The sequence below is a fragment of the Martes martes genome, assembly GCF_963455335.1.
Source record: "Martes martes genome assembly, chromosome: 5".
Classification (NCBI taxonomy): domain Eukaryota; kingdom Metazoa; phylum Chordata; class Mammalia; order Carnivora; family Mustelidae; genus Martes; species Martes martes.
In genome coordinates this window covers 134,015,407-134,038,933 of record NC_137892.1, presented here as the reverse complement: position 1 = coordinate 134,038,933, position 23,527 = coordinate 134,015,407, and the positions used below count along the sequence as shown (strand labels likewise).

The 23,527-nt window shown below is 37.5% G+C and overlaps 1 protein-coding gene across 6 annotated transcripts in view; it reads right to left on the bottom strand.

The window, feature by feature from the left end:
- Positions 1–576: 576 nt before the first annotated feature.
- The window catches only part of TTC33 (tetratricopeptide repeat domain 33), a 32,072-nt gene continuing 9,121 nt past the window's right edge, over positions 577–23,527 (bottom strand). For all 6 annotated transcript variants that reach the window (XM_080804874.1, XM_080804873.1, XM_080804872.1 and 3 more), the window contains exons 3-5: positions 7,019–7,100; positions 5,784–5,915; positions 577–2,775 (exon numbers count right to left, since the gene is read on the bottom strand). In XM_080804874.1, the coding sequence (XP_080661000.1) occupies positions 2,422–2,775; positions 5,784–5,915; positions 7,019–7,100 (568 nt within the window). In that variant the 3' untranslated portion in view covers positions 577–2,421. The remainder of the gene's footprint in view (positions 2,776–5,783; positions 5,916–7,018; positions 7,101–23,527) is intronic.

Here is a 23,527-nt window from a genome sequence, read left to right as displayed (position 1 = left end):
CACATCTTATAAAATGATACATGCATTCGTGTCTTCATGCACAGAAGAGTGTTAGGTGAGCATCTTCTGGGGCATGAATAAATGAGCTGCCTTTGTTCTTCATAATTCATTATTCCTTTTCCCTCCATTTTATGTCTTCCAATTTATGTCTTATATCTGAGTAAGGAAAAGACAAATCTGTTCCACTGATATGAATACAGGAAAAACACTAGGTTCTTCAACAGAATCTTGTAGCTACATGCCCTCCATCCTGGGTCTTGCCTCTTTTAGGGTTGACTTTATGACAAGAATAACCCCAACTGATAACCATCTGTCCTAAAATATCAAAAGTAGTGACTCTTCACTTTCAGATAAAGATTACAAAATTCTCCTACTTTTTTAAACTCAGAAGAAACAGGTTAAATATCTCCAAACTAAGTCAAGTTCTTCACAGAAATAGCTAACATTTACTGAGGACATCCTATGCAAGACTCCATCCAAGGTGTTTTACATACTTTATTCCCACATAACAAAGAAATTAAACAAATCAACCTAATTTTTCAAAAGCTAACAACACAAAGAGGCAAATCTTTAAAATGAAGGAAAAAACTATTTATTCACAAATTACATGATAAACAAAAGCCCAATACTCAAAACAACATACCAAAGGGTGAATGCTCACTTCTGTAGATGCCCAAGTATCTACCTTGGGAGAATATCTTTTATTAAATGAAATAAAATGTAATTAGTATTTGTTTTTTTGATTACTCTAAAACTAACCTCTCTAACTAGAGCTAACTTTGCAATGTAACTTTGGGGAAAAAATAAATACGCTGAAAAAAAAGAGGTAAGCATTCCACTAAAGGAAAAACTTTTTAAATCATCTCAGAGGGTGGGGGATGGGCTAGATGGGTGATGGGCATTAAGGAGGGCACTTGTTATGATGAGCACTGGATGTTGTATGGAAGTGATGAATCACTGAATTCTACTCCTGAAACCAGTATCACACTGTATGTCAACTAACTAGAATTTAAATAAAAATTTAAAAAGGAAAAAAAAATCATCTCAGAAAAATGACCATTACACACATGCTTCAACAGGGTAAGGTAAGATTCTTTAAAACAAAATAGCTTACTTTCATTTCTAACAAGGATAAAATTAATTTTATAGCAATAATAGCTTCCTGAGTGTCAGAAGTAACAGTACCCAGTAGTCTATATAATTGCACTACAGTATATGTAGTATAAAAATAATAATTCACATTAACAATGACGGTTTTGATTTGTGAATATGACTGTGGCCTTTCAATGAAAGATTTCTTTAAATATAGCCTTCTCTACTCACATATTGTACCACAGTCATGTTTCAGTTTCTATGTATGTTGTGCCTAAATTATTCATTCACTGGCACTCATGAACAGCCTTACTTTTTTATTTTTAGAAAGATATAATCTGTTATTTAAAATTGTAATTGTAATTTAATTGAGTAGTTCCAAAAAAGTTATCTAGAAAAGGACTTCCAAACCATCAGCTGGAAAGTTATAAGCAAAAGATAAATTATTTTCCGAATCTTTAAGCTTTTATAAGAAAAAATAAGAAGAAAATACTGCTTTTGACTGGGACAACGCAGTAGGACAATTTGTTATGACACATCTATAAAAACCATTCATTTTTTAAAAATGCACAACTGAAGTAAGACCCACCTGTGGAAAGGAACACTAACCACTTCAACAACTAAAAAAATAAAACCATCATTCTGACATGTATCAGTATTTCACATATCTAATACTGAAGGAGGCAATTACTATTGTCATAATAATCTTAAAGTCAAAATAAAAGCTCAAATCAGAATTAAGAGAAACTTCGGAAAATGTTTAGAATGTAGACATTTGCATGCATTTTTCAGCCAAACTTTCAAAGATTCCACATATAACCAAATGACAACTTTGAATCAAACCGAAAGTCAAAAATATTCGAGCTTTGTGACAGACTTACTCTAATGCAACCAGAAAAACAGAAGAGTGAATAGCAAGAGCAGTATATTTCTAAAAGGAGGAAAATAAATCACTGACTTCCTTTATCACGGAACAAAAGTCAACAAGTCAGCATTTTTATGAACTGGCCATCAAGTGATTCACTATTAAAGAACTCACTTTCCAAGTTGTGTCTTTAAAATGCACTCATTTATATTTTGGGATTAAATTAAGTTTATGAATCAAAAGCCACTGTACTCGGAATTTTAATCTTAAGAAATTTAAATCATAACTTATCAAAGCGTAGTCCAAACACTATCCCATAATTCTACCATTTGGTTTTTATATGCCTCATCTGCAAAACTCATTTTACAAACAGGAGTTTTGCTCTGTTCCTCCACAGTTAATGTCCCTACACCTAAAATTGTAAGTGGCAATCAAAAAGACAGATTCAAAGGATTCCCACTACTTCATCGGGCTTTGATAAAAACAGAGCCATCTGGTGGTGTAGCCCCATCTTCCTTCTCAGTGACTGTCTCTACAGTCCCAGAAGCCGACACAATAACCATTGTTTTATTTGCTGGAACCGTCTTCTGTTTCTCAGCAATCGCTGCACAAACAGCAACAATCTCATCACTTTCAAAGTCATAGTCAGGAATTGACTTTGGTGAGAAATGGGTTACTTCCGCTGATGTGTCACACTTTTTAATCTTCTGTGCAACTTTCTGCTGCTCCTGGAGCGTTCTTGCCCAAGAAAGGTCTTCTTTCCATATTTCAGGGTTCATTGGATAGATGTGAAGGGCGACCTGAAAACTTCGAATTGCCTAAGGGAGATTTAAAAAAAAAAAAAATCAAAGTTTTTTTTGTTTGCTTTGTTTTAAAAAATGAGTCAGTTTAATATATATAATCCATAATATCTATCTCCATCTCTTTAAAATTATATATATTATATATGTTTCATATATATTTTATACACACACACACACACACACACACAGTGTGTGTGTATGTTTGACATTTTTTTAAAACATATTAGAATATAAGGATAGAAATTAGGGCTGTGCCCTAAACACTGGATGATGATTATGATGAAAAAAAGAAAAAGTTAAAGAAGTGTGAAAGAAAGTGCCTGACAAACTGCTGGGGAGAACTCCAGTTCATTAAAGTACAGGGAATGCTTTCTAGTTCAAGACAAGGCAAATGCACTGTTCCACGTCTGCAGGCCGGCAGCTTTAAGAACCTAGGGATTTCTTGGCTAACCCATCATCAGAAAGGTGCGTACTGGGAATGCCTACCTTTGACACCCAGAGCTTAGATGCAAATAATGCTAACATGTATTGACCATCACAAGAGACAAAGAAGGACATTATAGAATGATAGAAGGGTCAATTCACCAGGAAAATATAACCATTATAAACATGTATTCCTCCCAAAGCCAGAACACCTGTAAGTATAAAGCAAACACGGACAGAACTGAAGGGAGAAACTGACAGCAATAGACAGCAGGAGACTGCAAGACCCAACTTCGGTAATGGACCCAACACCCAGATGGCAGATCACTAAGGGAAGAGAGGACCTGAACGACACTATAGATCAAAGGGACCTAACATAGACAAAACATTCCCGCCAATAGCATCAGAGTGCATGCTATTCTCAAGTACAAATGTAACACTTTCCAGGAGAGGTCACATGTCAGGTCATAGAACAAGGTTTAACAAATTTAAGGCAACTGAAATCATACCAAGTGTCTTTTCTAATGACAATGGAATAAAACCAGAGATCAGTAGCAGAAGAAAAACCGGGAAATTCACAAATAAGCAGAAACTAAACAACTCAGTCTTCAACAACTAATGAGTCAAAGAGTAAGTCATAAGGGAAATGAGAAAACATCTGGAGACAAACGAGAATGAATACACAACATACTAAAGCTTATGGATGCAGCAAAAGCAGAACTAAGAGGGACGTTTATAGAAGAAAGATCTCAATTAAAGAGCTAATTTTACACCTCAAGCAATTAGAAAATGAAGAACTAAGCCTATAACTGTTTTCCAACACCCAACTCACTCTAAGTTTCAAGTTTTTATTTACATTCCAGTTAGTTAACATATAATGTAAGTTTCAGGTATAGAATTTAATGATTCATCCCTTCCAACACCCAAGTCTACATAAAATCCTAAATAATTACTGCTGGAGCTCTCCCCACCTACTGACTCTTAATCTACCACCTGGTCTGTTTATCTTTGTATTATCTTGTGTTTTTGTCCAAATATATGCAAATATAGGAAGAATGGTTAGATGTTCATAAATTTTAGCTTGCTTTCAATATATTTTTCATAGCAACCCTTCCTTATGACATTTTAAGTCTTTTTTTTCTTACCATTCCAGTCTTTCAAAATAGCTTAAGTCTACATAAAAATTACAAAATTAGATTTCCCCAAGTACAGCCCTAAAAATTATATTAAATGAGGAAAAAAATTAGACTTTTAATCCCTGCAAGAATTTCTTAATTTTAATGGACAGAACCATATCAGCAGGAAAAAATATATAAAATCAAAAAAAAACCACAACTGAACAACTGGCTCCCTTATGCAAAAAAACCTTAAAATCTTAAACAATTTTACTTTTACTGATTGACTGGAAGTACCTCTACTATGTCTCCTGCAGTATTTTCTTTCTTTACAGGACAATCTTTGCTAAACTTTAAATCCTAGAGATTTTTTCCCATTACCATAGACACTTAACAAGCAAAAGAGATAATGCTTTGTAAGCTTTTAAATAAAGCAGAAATGGGAGGCAAGTATTATGTGATAGGCTTTGTTTGTTTTCCTGTTAACCCATTAGAAAACAAAACACCATGAATTTCTTTTTTCCAACTCTAGTATGAGTTAAGTCTTTAGGTAAAAAAAAAAAAAAAAAAGGGACTTTGGTTAAACTGGTTTCCATCACTGTGAACCTCATTTCAGATTATCAAGTTTAAGTTACTTGACACCAATTATTCTCTCATCAAAATTCCTTACTTATTATTTCTGAGAATTTGACCAACACCTTTATTTTGGTAAACAAAAATTTTGGTTGGTTTTGACCAACACCTTTATTTTGGTAAACAGAAAAATCTAAGTTATCCATAACTTACTAAAGCCATTGTTAGTAAAGCTAAGTTCAGGGTTTACCAGTCATTTCATTAGCCTTTAAAGAAGCTATTTTTAATTTTTTATTTTTTTTCTAACTGTGAAAGGCAAATACAGCCATGCAAAATCTTAATTAATGACAAACAGAAAATTCGGCACTACTGTATTAGATTTGCAAAGACTCTTTGGGATGTTAGGGGCCAGCCCTGCCAAAACAAAAACAAAAACAAGATGTAACGGTCACAGCCAACTCTCATTTTTTCAGCCTGTGCTACCTAACACCTGAAAAAAAAATTCTTTTTTTTTTTAAGATTTTATTTATTTTAGAGAGAGAGAGAAAGAGGGAAGGACAGAGGGAGAGCCTCTTAAACAGACTCCCCACTGTGCACGGAGCCTGACAGGGGGCTCAATCTCATGGCCTATGAAATCACGATCTGAGCCGAACCAAGAGTCGGAAACTTACCCACCTGAACCAGCGGGGTGCCCCCTGGAAAAAATATTCTGACTCTAATATAATTGATGTTTACAACAGAAAAAGACGTTCAATAAGAACTATGATCTGTGTCTATGCTTACTACCTTTAAGAGGTAATTTGCTATTTATTTTTTGCACAGATGTGATAAATGGCTATTTACTTTTTGGCTCAGCTAATCAAAAACACGTCAGAATAAAATTTCATCATTATAATAATCTAACTTCCTTACCAGGACTATCTCTCCTAATCCAAGCTGAGCACGTCCCAAAGTTTGCCAAGACTCCCATGAATGTGGATTTCTCTGGACAGCCATTTCAGCTGCATGTACTGCTGGGAACATTTCATGAAGAGACATTAGGACCTGTAGCCAAAAAAAAAAGAAACAAAACTTGTCAGTAATACTCATAAACTAGCAAACTACTAATGAATAACCACATATAATTTTTTTCATTTTTAAAAATATATTTTTAGTCTGGTAAATATAGCATCTCAGTGGTTTTGACCCACACCTCTGCCATGCAGGGTCAGGAAAGACTATTCTTCCTATTTCTAAAATAACTATGAAAATATAAACTATCCCCTTCTCAGTCATTGAACACTCTTGTCCATCAGTTAAAAAAAGGTGATCATGATCTAGCCATGGTGGTTCAGAGATCTTTAAACTCTTAATTCCACTTTTGATTATTCTATTTACAGTGTGGTTTTCTATTTACAGTGTGCCTTATGTTGGAGATCATCATCTGAAAGGTATCTGTGAAGTGTGTAGATCAAGGCTGAATTGCAACTATTCCCTCCCAAAAATATGCCTGATGCTCCATTAGAGATTTTAAAGTCTTTTGGATAACTTAATCCAAGTGCTCAGAGATTTTCTTTATAGGCTTTCCCACAAAATAGTAGAAATGTATTTTTAAAATTCAAATGTTATTTCTAAACTATTAATAAATTGAGTCTATTCTGACCTTTTGCTAAGGACTAGGCCATTTTTAGAGAAATATCATCATTCAGAGTCCAACCATCCTCATTCTGAAGAAACAAAGCTATTGCTCAGTTCACTACAATTAATTTCCAAGGCAAGCAAACATATTTCATTTAAGAAATCACCACTAAAAAAAGGGGGGGGGGAGAAAAAGAGAAATCACCACCGACTTCCTAAAAAATAGGCATCTGTTCATATCTTACCAAGGTTGAAATAAGTTAACTTCACTGTGAAAATTAATGAATTTCTAACATCATGCAAAAGGCAGAGCCATAAATAATACAGTGATAATATTTTATCACCCAGGGCCTACCAATAATAATATGGTAACACATTTTGGAAAGGAAATGTTAAAAAATTTGAAAAAGACATATTTGAGAAAGAAAATGGAAAGAAATGCCGTTTTGGTTCATTCCTATTCACCAAACACATATGAACACAACACAGTGAGATTTCATAATGAAACTGAAATTCTCCATGATCCTTACCTGTGATTTCATCTCATACAGGGTGGCATCATCTGGGGTTAACTGCAGTGCTTCATCCCATTTTTGAATTGCCTCTCGATATCTGTGGTTAAGTTACATTAATATCATATTTTTAATAAGGTCTTGAGAGTACCTGACTAAATATTTAAATCAGGTACTAAGGAATACTTGTATATCAAGAAATAGCTCTATTCAAGAACTGACAATAATAAAAACGTTATAAAAGCAAGAAAAATTTCTTAATTTTTCTTTCTTTAATAAAGGGAAGGACAGCAAAAGAGAAAAAGACAAATATAAATGCAAGAGATCTTAGAAATCTCTCTCCAATTTTACTTTCCCGGCTGAGAAATCGCCATCAAAATTTCCCTTTTTTCATCAACCCCAACGTGTCTGCAAATGTTGTCATACATGTCACAAGTATTACAAAGGACTTTTCTGAGGAATTCATAATCCAGTTGCAATCCTGGGCAATCCTGAAACAATCTAGCTGACACAGAACACTTTAAGAAGTTGCCTGGTAACTGTGTAAAGACCCTTTTGGGGCACCTGGGTGGCTCAGCTGGTTGAGTGTCTGACTCTTGGTTTTGGTTCAGGTCATGATTTCAGGGTCGTGGGATTGAGCTCTGCCTCAGGCTCTGTGCTCAGTGGGGAGTCTGCTTGAGAATTCTCTCTCTCTCTCTCTCTCTCCTCCCCTCTGCATCGCCCCCTACCCCGGCTCTCGCGCTCTCTCTCTCTCTCTCAAATAAATAAATAAATCTTAAAAAAAGATTCTTCAGTTTTAAGTTTCCTTGTCTGTAAATTCCATGAGCTCAGGAACTATAGCTTTTCATCACTATTAATACAAGGTAAGCTTAAAAAAAAATGGGTCAAATGAGGGGCACCTGGGTGGCTCAGTGGGTTAAGCCTCTGCCTTCGGCTCAGGTCATGATCCCAGGGTCCTGGGATCAAACCCCACATTGGGCTCTCTGCTCAGTGGGGAGCCTGCTTTCCCCTCTCTCTCTCTGCCTGACTCTTTGTCTACAACTCTCTGCCTACTTGTGAGCTCTGTCAAATAAATAAATAAAATCTTTTTAAAAAATGGGTCAAATGAATGAAAAACAGCTTAGAGATGGTGATTTCCACTACCACTTTTCCACTGATGTCCTCCTATTGAGGTTTTTCTTGTGACCTCCAGAGCCGTATGGTCAACTAGCATCTCTGCGAAGACAGCATGAGCTCCTCCTGCCTAAAACCGATCTTAGCGTGACTTGTGCCAAATTTGCAGAAGCACTGCAGCACTTTCTTTTTTAAATAAAATTAAGGAATAACAAAGTTCTATATGTTATCCTTACATGTTATCCTATATAGTATCTTTCACAAGTGGTTAACTCACATATATGTGACTATTTCTAGAAAGAGAAAGTCCTATTTACCAGAATATATCTTCCATGACAACGAGCAGAAACTTTCTATTCTGTACCTTCCTCCCAGTGCTACTAATTCTGGTTTCTCGAGATAAACAGAAAATATGTAACCCACTAGTTTTAATTCTTGGCTACACCAAGAATGATCTAGGGAGATTCTGGAAGGGAAGAAATACAGAACACATACACACACATGTATACACAGAGCTGGGCCTAGCCTCAGCTCATCTAAAACAGATATTCTCAGAGGAGGGCCCAGGCATCTATATTTTTTGAACCAGGAACTGCTAATAAACACCAAGGTGGTGAACCATTGATAAAAACTTTCATAACATATTAAGACCTATCATGTGCTACCTTCTATGGAATCACTCATTGTTTCCTATTTTCCAGACCCTTCATTTCCTCTGGATGTGTTCTTCTGCACAATTTCCTACTTGAATATGTGAAGATCCAAACCAAAGATACCAACCAAAATGTGGTCCAATATGCACTGATTATTATTATTTAAGCAGAGCACAGTGAAGTAGAGAAATAGAGGTGACATTTGGGAGAAAATGCAAAGCTTGAAGAACATAAAAAAGTGCATTCTGTTTTCACCTTGCTAGAGAGCTCCTTGACTAGCAAGGAATACGGATGGGCAGTGCCATTTCCAGGGGTCTCATGCCGTCTTGGCAAATGAAAATGGGCTACCAACACCTGTAAATAGGTCTGCCACAGAGCCAGTCCCATGGCTAGCAGCAGGGGGAAGGTGAACATGGTGGGAGTGTGCTTTACACATCCTGCCGGAGCTGCCATGATAGGCTGCAGCAGGGGCTACTGCGACTTGGTAATAGCAGGCTAGACAGAGCTAGACGCTTCAGACTGACCCTGCAAAAGCTGGTAGTCTTTGCTTCCAGGCAAACCAATCTGAAAACGCAGACATAGCAATCAGAACTACTGCCTGGACCACAGTTAATACCTTCTTCCCTAACAGGGGCCCCTGCTGAGTACTGAAGAGTTACCTGTTTGAACACTGTGTTTACTTCTGGGTGAAAGACTACTAGAGTTTTAGGAACATAGTGGGACCATTATTCACTTCATTTTTATGATGTGCTACCACAATGCTGAATGTTTTTCCCTGCTTCTGCCTGCACCAGAAATATTCTTGGCGGGAGGGGAGGGGCACCTAGGTGGCTCAATCGGTTAAGCATCTGCCTTCAGCTCAGGTCATGATCTCAGGGTCCCAAGACTGAGCCCCGAATTGGGCTCCCTGCTCAGTGGGAAGTTTGCTTCTCCTTCTCCCTCTGCGATACCCCTCTGCTCCTGCTCTCTCTCTCCCTCTCTCTCTAAAATAAATAACATCTTTTTAAAAAAATCTTTTTTTTTTAAATTTAGGTAGTTAACACACAGGGCAATATTGGCTTTTGGAGTAGAACTCAGTGATTCATCGCTTACATACAACACCCAGTGCTCATCATAACAAGTGCGCTCCTTAATACCCATCGCCCATTTAGTACCCCCCAGCCCTCTCAATTAAACCTCAGTTTGTTCTCTATTGTTAAGAGTCTATTGTTATTTCCCCTCTCCTTTTTTTCTTTTCTCCCTTCCCACACATTCACCTGTTTTCTTTCTTAATTCCACATATGAGTGAGTTCATATGGTATTTGTCTTTCTCTGACTTATTTCACTTAGCAGAATACACTCTAGCTCCATCCATGTTGTTGCAAATGGCAAGATTTCATTCTTTTTGATGGCTAGGTAATATTCCAGCACGTGCGTGTGTGTGTGTGTGTGTGTGTGTGTGTGTGTGCGCGCACGCGCGCACGTGTGTGTGTGGGGGGGGGTGTGGGTGTGTGTTAAACATCTTCTTCAGCCATTCATCAGTCAATGGGCATTTGGGTTCTCTTCATATTTTGGCTATTGTTGATAACGCTGCTATAACATTACAGTGCTTACATGAAGTGTTTGTTTTTATACAAAATGTTCTTAAATCAGGTCTTTCTTGTATTCTGTACCTGAGTAAAGGACACTTGTTTCGATATAATTGTTTTGATATAAAAAATTATTTCCCAAATACACAGAGAAGAATCAGAAAATATAAGAAAGCACATGCATATACACCTATACCCCCCACACACAGAAATTAAAGACAACAACTATAGTTAATATAGTTAACACTTTATTGTATATTCTTCCAGTTTGTTTTAATATATATCACACATATGAAACTTTAAAAAATGTCTTTAAATTATCAAATTCTTCTCTCTGTAACATAATGCTCAGAGACTGATTACTACTGTTTCAATACAAAATTCATTCAAATGGATCCTCTACTATTAGACATTATACTTAAAAGCTGCTAAGAGAGTAAATCTTAAATGTTCTCACCACACAAAAAAAGCAAATGTGAGGTGATGGATGTATCAACTAACTTTATACCATGGTAATCATTCTGCAATATATATGTTTATCAAATCATCACATTCTATACCTTAAACTTACATAATGTTATACATCAATTATATCTCCATAAAACTTGAAAAAATTACCCTTTGGTCATTACAGCTATCTTTTTGGAAGGAAGTGGGCCATGAACAATTGTTGAAGAAGGAAAGCTGTATTTTCAAGGTCAAATATACACATATTATACTTGATATAAAACTGACTGGAAAAAAAATTAAAAAAAAATAAAACTGACTGGCAATGAGATCACTTTAGAAGGAAGGATGGTACAACTTAAAATATCATTCTCATTAATTTCCTTTAAGAAAAAAGCCAATGAGGGAAGAAAGAAGTAATTATATTATGTATATTATATTAACATTATTATGTATTACTATTATTATATATAGTAAATATTATATAAATATTAATATCAATATTATCAATATTAATATTATTATATATGGTAAATATTATATTTACTATGATATACATCTAGACTCCTCCCCTTCAGATTTTCTATTAATATGACCCACTAGGGCACCTACTATAATATGCTATACTATAGGTCTATACTCTTTCCCTTCAGATTTTCTATTAATATGACCCACTGGGGCACCTGGGTGGCTCAGTAGGTTAAACATCTGACCTTTAAAATCCATCTGTTATTTGGTAAGAATATATTCAAAAAAAAAAAGAAAGAAAAAAGGGGAGTGCATTGGGGGAGGTGGCGGTGGAGCGGGGGGGATGAGACAGAGAATCTTTAGCGGAATCTGTGCTGGCCCCTGCTAGGCTCAAACCAACCCTGAGATAATGACCTGAGCTGAACCAAGAGTTGGACACTTAACCAACTACACCACCCAAGTGCCCCAAAATTTGTACAATGAAAAGCAAATCTTGCCTTCACTCCTGTCCTCTGGTCTATTAGATCACTTTCCCACAGGCAACCAGTTACCAGTTCCTTGATATCCTGCCAAAGATAATCTTTAGATTTATAAGCATGTGGACCTATATATCTTTTAAAACATCATAAATGGTAACATTCTAAATATACACACAATTCTCTCCCTTGCCCTTTTACTTACTATGTCTTGAGGTCATTTTGTATTATTAAGTACAGAACTGCCTTAAAAAAAAATGGCTGTATAGTAGATCTCTTACTATCCAGACTCTACCAGGAACCAGAAAGATTTAGATTTTAAACAGCTTTAGAGTAAATTTTAATTACTTGTCCTGGTTATTTAAATTCTTGATAAAAAGAAAAGTTGCATATATTAAAACACTATTAAGCTCAAAAGCTTTATTCCAGACATAGCTGATTCTCACTCCCAAAGTTGTGTTCTATAAAGTCGCTGTAAAGACTGAATTAGCAAATACTGAATCATTGCTTATAGTCTGGAAAACACAGGGTTAAGTTCCTGCAAACCCCTGGTCATATTTTTATCAACTGATTAATATATAGCCTTGTTTTATGTGTTTCTGTTTAAAGACATCTTATTTAATATATATTTATGATTCATTAACATTGAACTCATGGCCAATAGCACTGTAACTCATGCCTGGACAAAGGTTACTAAACACGCACATATTTTCTCTGTCAAATCTATGTCATTCACATCACACCCTTCTTGTCCTTAGGAACACAGCACTTCTAAGCCATACTTGGGGGCCGTTTTAAACAGCAAAACCACCAACAAAAGACACATATGTGTGGAAAACATAACTTAGACCACAAAAAGGACACTTGATTACAGTGTAAGAGTTGGAACAAGGAGATACAGTTGCACCTTGTTTGACTCATCTGGGAACAGCCACAGCAGGCACTCAAATTTTTCTCAGCTCTGTGCATGTTCACTAATGCTTGTGAAAGCGCCATGAGTATTAATTTGGGGGTTACCAATATACTTTAGTGAGTGGGTAAACTCATAAATGCAGAATCCAGGGGCACCTGGGTGGATCAGACAGTTAAGCGTCTGCCTTCAGCTCAGGTCCTGGGATTGAGCCCCATATAGGGCTCCCTGCTCAGCGGGGAGTTTGCTTCTCCCTCATCCCCTGCCACTCCCTCACCTCTCCCCCTGCTTGCTCGCTCTCAAAAAAAAAAAATTAAAAAAAAAAAAAAAAAGGCAGAATCCATGAAAGAAGGTTGACCATTTTTAAGAAGAAATGTTATAGCATTTTTTTCTATGTCAAACAGAATGTAACTAGCCACAAATGAGTATTACTTTCCACTAATATCATGACAGATTTCTATTTGATTTCTATCACACAATTTTATATCCTTATATGGAAATATCAAGACAAATTTAAATGCTACTTCTATCCCACGTTGGGTATAGGGATTACTTAAATTAAAAAAGGAAGAAGAAGTTTCCTAAAAGCTATTTTTCTTTTCTTTTTTTTTTAAGTAGGCCCTATGCCAAGTATGGGGCTTGAACTCACGACCCTGAGATTGAGTTGCATGCTCTACCAACTGAGCCAGCCAGGCACCTCCCCTAAAAGCTATTTCTATACAGGTACACTTTTTAGCAAATCCCTAGCTAATATTAACATTCGTATTTTATTTCCTCATTAAAAACTATGTCATCAAAAACTTTAAAGTTTTCACCTTATTTTACATTGTATTTCTAATAATATTTACGATAATGTGTCCAAAAATGTTTCATGATAGAAATAACTTTTCTGGCTCAGTTTATATTTTCTTATTCGATGTGGCTTTCCTTTGTTCAGAATATAATATTTGAAATTGAAAGTTTAGTTTTCTTCTTTGATTTTGTAAGAGCTTTCGCACAGACATTACAATGATATTGAAAGCAGTTTTTGATAGATTTAATTTGAGCGAAAGCTGTGTGACTTCCAATGTAGGTAAATCAAGTTCCAACTTTTACGCAAGGATCAATTTTCTAAATTAAACCCCCCCAAAACGGTTAAGTTATTTTGAGCTTCTCTGTCTAGAAATTGGAGTAGCACTCTGAAGAAAGCAAGGACAAAATAATGTGTAAGTAATACAACGAAAATTTGTCATAAGAAACCTAATTTCCATACCTTAAGATAAGGTCAGAAAGAAAAAAGAACAAAAAGGCAATTAGAGAGAAAAGACATACTTCCTAATCATGGCATATTTTCTCAAGACATACATATTTAGGAGAAGGGGAAGTGCGTTGGGAAGAATTGCTGAGATGATGCTCAGACCAGAGTCCCTATGTGATTCTACCAGGCAAGGGACAAGTCAGAAGTACACTTGAAAAATAAATTCTAAACTGCTCCGAGTTTTAGTCACTATCGCTTATTGAAATTATGAGGACGGGGGATTAGGTCAAGTCAAAAAAGCCCACGTTCGGTAACAGTTTAAACTTCAACTGTTTACTTACACAAAAGAACAAACCTATCTTAAAAGTGTCTAATTTATTACAGACAAGAACAAACAATGCAGGGCGGATCAACAGCCTCTGGAGACAGCAGGAAGGAGCTCCGAAGTTACATCAAGGTGGACACACACTGAATAAAGGTCATTTTCCGAAGCAAATTAAAACGATGATGTCAACTCCTACCTAGTGCAGGATGTTTCTTAGTTGTTATTGTATTGAAAGCAATTGCCTTCTCCTCCTTGCCATACTAGACAACCTGTTTTCTAAAACAAGTAAAAAGTCACAATTTTAATCTCCCAATTTCTACTTCAGATACAGAGACGATTTAAAATTATTTTACCATCTGTATTACTCACGGAGCATACACACAAATGTCACAAAATAAAATTCACTAGAAATTAATTCTAGTATCATGGAATAACTTGGATCAAATTAAAATATGTAAGTAAATGGGCAGGACTATAGTAAGTGGCCTTATTTTAATGACAAATACATGACAAAATCACAAATTATGCAAAAAGCAAAATAAGAATCAGGACTCCCTTCCCTAGCTAAACCCCCATCAACCTGCCTTCCTGGTTCCTCAGAGAGGCTCACTCTGACCCCCCTGCCTTAAATCATTCTTGTGAATATTGGCTCATGATACCCAGTTCTTTTTCTTCATAGAACTTGAAACTTTACATTTATCTCTGTTTGTTTAAGCCAGAAGCTCTATGTACACCAAGGTATATGCAGCTTTAGCACCTAACACAACAGGCCTAACACATATCAATAATTTCTGAAAGAATAAGGTAGACACAGGAATGGTAGACAGTCTTCGTGGGATAAACAAAGATAATATGGTCCTGACCATGAAATATATGCCACTGCCTAAGCCACAGTTTTAAATGCCACAGTTAAAAATGTAGCCTTAAGAGTCCTAATGCATTTCAGCATATTTGGACAATCTAGCAATAAAAATAAGAAAAGCTTTTGTCCTAAGAAAGATACATTATCTGAAAAAAAGAGAATCCTAATAATCACTAAAGACTTCCTAGTGCATAAGCTAAATATAAAAACTCTAAAGTATTAATAAATTAAATCCAGCAACTTACTAAAAAGTATAAAGTTCACATGACCACGTAGGATACACCTGAGAAAATTAGAAAAACTCATATGTAACAGATAACACAGGGAAAAAAAGTATAAGACTCTCAACAATACTTTTACCATTTCGACTCTTTATAGCTATTTCCTATAATGTTCTTAACAAAAAGTATATACATCACAGAAATTTCATTTCATGGTGCAATTATCCACTAAGCTTTAATGATACTATGTCTAAAAGTGGTTACTATGTCACCTAAAAAGAAAGCAAATTATGGGTGACTTTCAGCCTATCTCTAAGTATTTCCAAATGTTATTTCAGACACAACATAAAAAACTTTGGAAATCTGCTATGTTCTAGTCTCTGAAAAGTTAAATTATTCCTTCATAATAATCCTCCTACTCATAATATTCTAAGAAATGGAGTAGTAGTAAATTCTGTAGGACTTAAAACTAGTGAATCTATTTCTTCCAGTATTAGCTTATCAGTCCAATTTTTTTTCTACTATCCTCCCACCCACACCTCTGCTCCACTCAGCTGCATATGTGCCCAGTCCCCACCTACATATCATGTTGTTCTTTGTTTGTGGGGGCCCCCCAGTACACAAACATATGCATATCTAAGATTTCCTTCCTCCCCCTCTTTACTCTTCAAAGGCATGCTCTCCTCTAAGACCAAGTTAAAATTCCGTTCTTCATGAAGCCCGTGTGAGTACCACTTACCTGACCGTGTAGCATCACTTGTGCTCCTGAAGTACTTTGTTTTACAAGGTACTTTCAATACCATCACTAATAAACAATTATTCTCACAAAAAGTCCATTCCCTTAGTGCTCATAAAGTCCTCCAAGATTGGCATTACTTGTTCTCATTTTACTGAAGAGGAAACAAAGGTAGAGAACAGCTACAGGACCAGTCCACAGGCACATGGTATTAATCCTGTGAAAACCAGGAAGCTACTAGCTCTTACAGTTACAAAACTAATGCCTTTCCAACTACCTCAATGCTTTCTCCCACTTCATTTTTCTCTACTTTTTCCATGTATTTTTGTCTTCTCTTCACTAATAAGTTCAGGGACCAAAAGGTAGATTCACCTGTACTCTCCACAACACCCAGAACAAGGCCAGGCACACAGAAGGTGTTAATATCCCAGATTCTATCTACCTATCCTACCTTCTCTCAGAGAAGTCTTGGAAAGCAGCAAAGAAAAGCATGAAAGACATGAAACGTGGGGACAAGAACTAGCCTGCTGAAAATACATTAAAAAAAAAAAAAAGAAAGAAAAGAAAAGAAAGAAAGAAATGAAAACAAATTTTACCTTAAAAGAAAAGTAGCAGATACCTTAATTCTTAACTTTGTTCCATCTTACCATTCCAGGTATAGAAGTTACAAGAAATCCCAAGACTAGGGGAATGGGAATATGGGTAGAAAGAACTAAGAGATTAAAATTCTACATAGAGCAGAAGGACTTTAAGACGCTGAGATGTGTGAGGTTTCAGGAGTCCGTGGCTTTAGAAAAAGGGGCTGGGGCACCTGGGTGGCTCAGTGGGTTAAGCCTCTGCCTTCGGCTCAGGTCATGATCTCAGGGTCCTGGGATCGAGCCCCGCATTGGGCTCTCTGCTCGGCAGGGAGCCTGCTTCCTCCTCTCTCTCTCTGCCTGCCTCTCTGCCTGCTTGTGATCTTGCTCTGTCAAATAAATAAATAAAATATTTTAAAAAAAAGGGGGGGCTGGTCTGGAGACCAAGGTCAATCCAGTAAAGCACCCTGTAACGAATATTTCAGGCTTTGTGGGCCATGGAGTCTCTGTCACAACTGCTCAATTCTGCTGTCGCACAAAAATCAGCCACAGATAATACATACACAAAGATGCATGCTTGCGTCCAATGAAACCTTATAAATGTTTATTAAAAAAATTTATAAATGTGGTGTGCCAACCCCTGCATTACTTGGTCCAACCACTTAAAATCTGTCACATCTGTCAAATGTCCTTTTTCACTTTCAGTCCTAGTTTCTGCCTAACTCAACCAGGAACTGTTATCACCCCATGGCAGGCATTTATATCAATTCACAGAGGTGGTTCTGGTTGTCATTGTGACTTAGAGGCACTAGTGACAAGGGTCCAGGGATGCTAACATCCGGCAAGACAAGGGGCAATCCTCATCAACAAAGACCTGTCCTGCCCAAAATGCCAACAGCACTATTCCTGAGAAACAGGGCGGCCTCCCCCATCCCAACCCTCTCACCCTTCAAGCTGCTTCCATTATCACAAAGTACGAAATGAGAAGTTCCAGATAACACTGACCATCGCTTCGTTCTGTTTTCTCTTTTCATTAGGCAGCATGTACACACAGGTACCCACACCAACATATACATGTGCAAACACTGGCATACAGATTTGAGGGGAAAAAAAGAAAAGGCCACTCCACCCCCTTAGTGGTGCTGCTTTTATTCTGAAGGCGTTGCTAAGTGAAATGTGTTTTATGCCCATGGGACACGCAAAGGTTTGAAGGAAAAAGTGAGCTGTTTTCCACCCACTGAAAAGAAGAAGCAACTGGTGGGCATTTACTTCACTATCACAAGCTTTTTGAATTCCCTCTCCTCCCTCATTTTTCGTTTTTCTCTGATATATGTCTCCTGGCCTACAAACAAAGGGTGCCACCCCCCATTTCCTCTGTTTTTGGATCCCAGGAAACTTGGCACCCAATAAATCGATGGTCTCTCATAACTTCTCCAGCATATCTCTTAATTCAACTTGAGATTGGAACAGACTGAACAGACACGGCCCTACTGCAGCTGTTGGATAGGAAGCTTTACAAGATAAAAACTTGGTTTAAAGTCACTATGGTTAATAAGTGACCAAAGTCTGATTCAGCCAGTTTAAAGACAACCTTAACTGTGAGCCGGTGAGCTAGTACAAAGAGAATGGGCACAGGGATCGCACTGGGCAGGGTGAGGTAAGCCCTACACCGAGGTGAACAACAGCTGGTGAACAAGCAAGCAAGTGAGCACACTCATTTATCAGACAGAAATGTCAAAGTGTTTAACTACTTTGCTCCCAATTAGATTTCTAATTTACTACAGCTTCAAGCTTAATGAGCTCTGTAGTTACAAGCTTGTTCACTTGGTAGAAATTTATTAAGCATCTCCTCTGAGCCAGGTAGTTTTCTGGAAACTGAGAATACAGTATTCGGCAATATATAAAATGACCCTACCGTTTTTCTAGATCTTCCATTCTAGAATGTTTGCATGCAGGAAGAAGGCAAACCTAAGTTAAAATATGATGAGTGTGGATTTAAAAAAAAACAAAGTGGAGGGATGTGAGAGGGATGGCTACTCCGAATGTATGGTCAGAAAAGATCTCTCTAGAAAGGCACTGAGCTGTGATCTGACCGACAAAAAGTGGTCAGCTAACTGAAGATCTGGAGAAAGTTCATCCCAGACAATGGGAAGAGCCTAAGCCAAGGGAGGGCCAAACACCTCATGTTTTGAGGAAAAGAAAGAAAAACAGCATGGCTGTAGTTGGAGGAGGAAGGCAGATAAGAGCTACAAGAGGCAAACTAAAGCCACGATCACTTAGGAACTAGGAGGCCATGGTTACGAGTGTGGCTTTTATCTCATGCATGATGGGGAATCTGTAGAGATTTGATACAACACACAGACATGATTTACATTTTGAAAAGATCAGTCAGGCCCAGAGAGGAAAAGAGTCTGTAGAGGTATAAGAATGAGCACAGGAGGGGCGCCTGGGTGGCTCAGTGGGTTAAGCCTCTGCCTTCAGCTCAGGTCAGGGTCCTGAGATCGAGCCCCACATCAGGCTCTCTCCTCAGTGGGGAGCCTGCTTCCTTCTCTCTCTCTGCCTACTTGTGATCTCTGTCAAATAAATAAATAAAATCTTCCAAAAAAAAAAAAAAAAGAATGAGCACAGGAAAGCCATTAGGAGACCACCTGAATGATTCAGGTAAGAGATGACAGTAGATTAGATTAGGAATCCAGCTGTGAAAACAGAGAGGATAAAAAAGATTTAGAATATGTTTAAAAAATAAAGTCAACTTAACCTGGATATGAGGAGCAAAAAAAAAGAAAATCCAGGATGACGTCTTAACTTGGATTCCCTAGGAAACAGAGCTTGAGGCCTAAGCTTATTCTTTGTGGGGGACAGGATCCCAGGGAAGAAAAAGTGAGGGAAAAAAAGAGAAGTAAGGCAGGAAAGAGGGAGAATAAATACAAGGCATCTGCTAAGTTGGCAACAGATTCAAAAACAAACAGATGACTGCTAATCTTGTAAAACTTCTTCAGAAGACTGTATAAAACGTGTGTGTCTTGCAAACTGTCCAGTGAGAGGACGAAAGGAAAAGAATTTTCCCTTCCTTACCCTGTCCCCCACCAATTCTACCCCACAAGCTTTTAACCCTTCACACTTCTCAATGTGTGACCCACTCCTTCCAGAGCACCTACAGGTCCAAAATGGCCAGTGCCAAGGTAATGGTCTTGGACTGTCAGGTAGCACAATGAATGCAGGCATCTGGTCCGTAAGAACAGCAGCAGCTGCCGGGGCTTCACGGCCATAAGGACAGCATGAGGGCTAGGCAATCGGGGGTGCCTGAGGCCAATTAGCTCTGCATTGGCACAGAAACCCACAGAGCTGACTCTGGCTTTCAGGCTTATGGACTTGGGTAAATGGTGATCCCTTTTACTGACAAGGGAAGACTAAAAAGTACCAGATGTTTACAAGAAAAATCAAGAGTTCTGCTTAGTACATGTTCAATCTGAGATACGAATCAGACATCCAAGCGGGTATAAAGCAAGCACTGGAGATTGAAGAGTCTGGAATTCAGGTGGGAAGACAGCACTATAGACATATTTGGCAGTCATCGGGATAGAGAGGGTACTGAAAGCAGGAGACCATTTAAATTTAAGAAAGGGGGAAAAAAAGGATATAGAAAAGAGAAGAAGTACTTCCTAAATACTTTGGCCCACCGATGTTTAGAAAATGAACAGAAGAGGATAAGCAAAGATTAAGAAGTGGATAGTGAGACAAAAGAAAAACCAGGAGTGTGGCACTGTAGATGAGAGAGCAGTGAATTTAGGAAGACAGGGGTCAGCTACGCTGGAGGATGACAGGTACAGTGAATGAGAACAGAGACATGATGACCGGAGGTCATGTAACCTTCACAAGAGTGGCTGTGGGGGACCAGTGGGAATAGAAACCTGACTGGAAGAGACCCAGAGAAAATTCACCAAGAAATGGAGTTCGTGGTGAAAGGGGAGCGAAGAAATGGTAGGGCACGCACGGGCAAGGGAAGCTTTTTGAATGGTTGTTATCAAGGTATGTTCGTACGCCAGTGAGAAGAAACCAAAAGAGAGGAAGGAACAGATGACACCCAAAGGAGGATCACAGTCATTAAACAGATCCATGCTGACGTCAATAAAATGCGTGCCATGCAGCCAGACTGCCCTCACGTTCACTTTGATAGGTATACTTTTCTAGACAAGAGATAAGATTCATGATAAATTCTAATTATAGTTCTGCTTCACACACACACTAAATACCACAGAGGAAAATCAGACAACTTAGCTACATAATCAAATATCACCATCTAGTGGCTGAAACCTTGAAAGCCAACATATCAAAGTTTGGACTCACACCTAGACTCCTGAAAGGTCTATTCCAATTAGTAACAATTCTAGTTAAAGGTGTCTGCACAAAATAACTTATAAAAAATCTTAATATTACATAAAACATATCAATTACATAAAAAAAGCCTAAAAAATAATATCTGAAGTACATTTATTGAATGTTTCCGAGGTGCTAGATGACATGTTAAGCTCTTTCACATGGACTTACTTTTTTTTTTTTTTTTAAGATTTTATTTATTTATTTGAGAGAGAATGAGTGAGAGAGAGCATGAGAGAGAAGGTCAGAGGGAGAAGCAGACTCCCCAAGGAGCTGGGAGCCCGATGTGGGACTCGATCCTGGAAGTTCGGGATCATGACCTGAGCCGAAGGCAGTCGCTCAACCAACTGAGCCACCCAGGCGCCCCAACATGGACTTAGTTTTTAATCCCCCAACAGTCTATGAGAGAAGTCTTACCATTTTACACATGAGGAAATTGACACTTAAAAAGTTAACAATCTGCCAAAGGTTTCACAGACAGACATGATAAAGCTAGGATCTGAACAGAGGTAAGATGACTTCAAAATCCACACTCTTAATCACTATACTCACAATACTATCCCTGTGCATTAAAATTACTTAGTGTTTACATAGAAGAGAACACCAGTTTTTGGTTACAAAGAATCAAAAATACTATAAGGGAGAACTCCAGATCTTAAAAACTATTCAATTGCAAACCAAAGTTTTCTAAGGGTAGTTAGTTTAATGAAGGAAACTGACAGCAGGAGCCTGTAATGCCAAAAACTTGTGCCGCCTTTTGAGGATGACATTAACACACTTGGATTGTGCTATATTTCATGTGTTCAGACCACACTCTAAGTGCTAAATAAAACTAAATGAGAAAATACTAAGTGCAAAAAAAAAAAAAAAAAAAAAAAGAGAAAGAAAGGAAAGAAAGAAAAGGAAGGAAGGAGGTAGGGAAGGAAGGAGGGAAAGAAGGAAGAAAATCACAAGGAGGCAAAAGCTAGAAAGTAGAAGTAACTCCCTCTTGTTCATCAAACTCTCTCCCTTCCTCCCTCTCTAGCAAGTCCTCCAGAGGCATTCTTACTTCTCTACCATTCTAATGATTCATACTCATGCCAAGTTCAAAGCTGTTCCAAATTTTGATGCACTTAATCTTTACCATCATTTAAAAACAACAACAACAACTAAAAAAAGTGACACGATTTTATATAACTTCTGAGATGTTAACTTGAGGAGGTGAGATTCTAACTTGAGAATTAGGAATATGTGCAACTGCAGAATTTCCCCCCACCCCACCACCCCATTTCAAGACTGGGGACTTCTGCCACTGCTCCCAGAGCACAGGAAATAATTTAAAAGGCTAACACAGTGACCCTGAGACCATAATCCAAGCTGAATGAAGAGTCAAATGCTAAACCGACCAAGATGCCTGGGCACCCCTGATTTTTTTTTTTAATCAAATTTACTGGACTATAATCTAGACGCCAAAACATCTACCCATTTTAAGCATACCCTTCAATGAGTTTTTACAAATGTATACACCAAGGTAAATACCACAACCATTCATAGTAAGAAATATTTTTATTAACCCAAAAAGTTCCCTAGGCCCTTTCGCAGTCAACCCACCCCAATTTCTGGTTCCATTTAGGGGTTGCATAGATGCAATCAGTATGCCCTCTGCCTGACTTCTCTGAACACGATAATTTTTGGATGTATTAATCATTCCTTTTCATTGCTCCATAGGACACTACTGGATGGATATACCACAATTTATTTATCTATTCACCCACTGATGGACATTTTGGTTGTTTCCACTTCATGGACACTATGAATACTACTACTAGGAACACTGTTAGGTAAGTCTTTGAATGAGTATTTTCCTTTCTCCTGAATAAATATGTAGGAGGGAGCAGACTGCCACACTGTATGGTAATGCTGTATGTTTAACTTTAGAAGAAATAGCCAGACTGTTTTCTAAAGTAGTTAAACTGTTTTACATTTTCATGGACAATGGCTTGAAAGTTTGAGTTGTCCCACATCCTCCCTTGATATTGTCAGTCCTTTCCATTTTAGCATTCTGGTAGTTACATAGTAGTATGCTGTGGTTCCAATTTGAAGTTTTCTGGGGACTATTCATGCTGAACAGCTTTTCATGTGCGATGGGCCATTTATGTATCTTCTTTTGTAAAGCTTCAGGTCAAACTTTGTATCCAATCTTTAACTGGCTACTGTCTTGCCACTGAGTTGTGCCAGGGCCTTATGTAAGTCTAAGAAAATGTCCTAGGTCATTTATTACTTATAGTCTAAGAAAATGTCCTAGGTCAGATATGTGCATTATAAATATTCTCTCTGAACTTTCATTTTCTTAATTATGCCTTTTGATAACCAGATGTTTCAACTTTGCTCAACTACCACGTAAATGTGAATCATTTCTGCACCTTATATTCTTTTCATGATCTGTAGATGTCCACTCTCACACTAACACTATTAAGGCACAGCATTCAAGAATGTGCTGATGAAATAAAGTAGGTTAAGTTCTCTACATATTTTTTGGTCCATAAAATTGTTTTGGCCAGTCTAGATTCCTTCCATTTC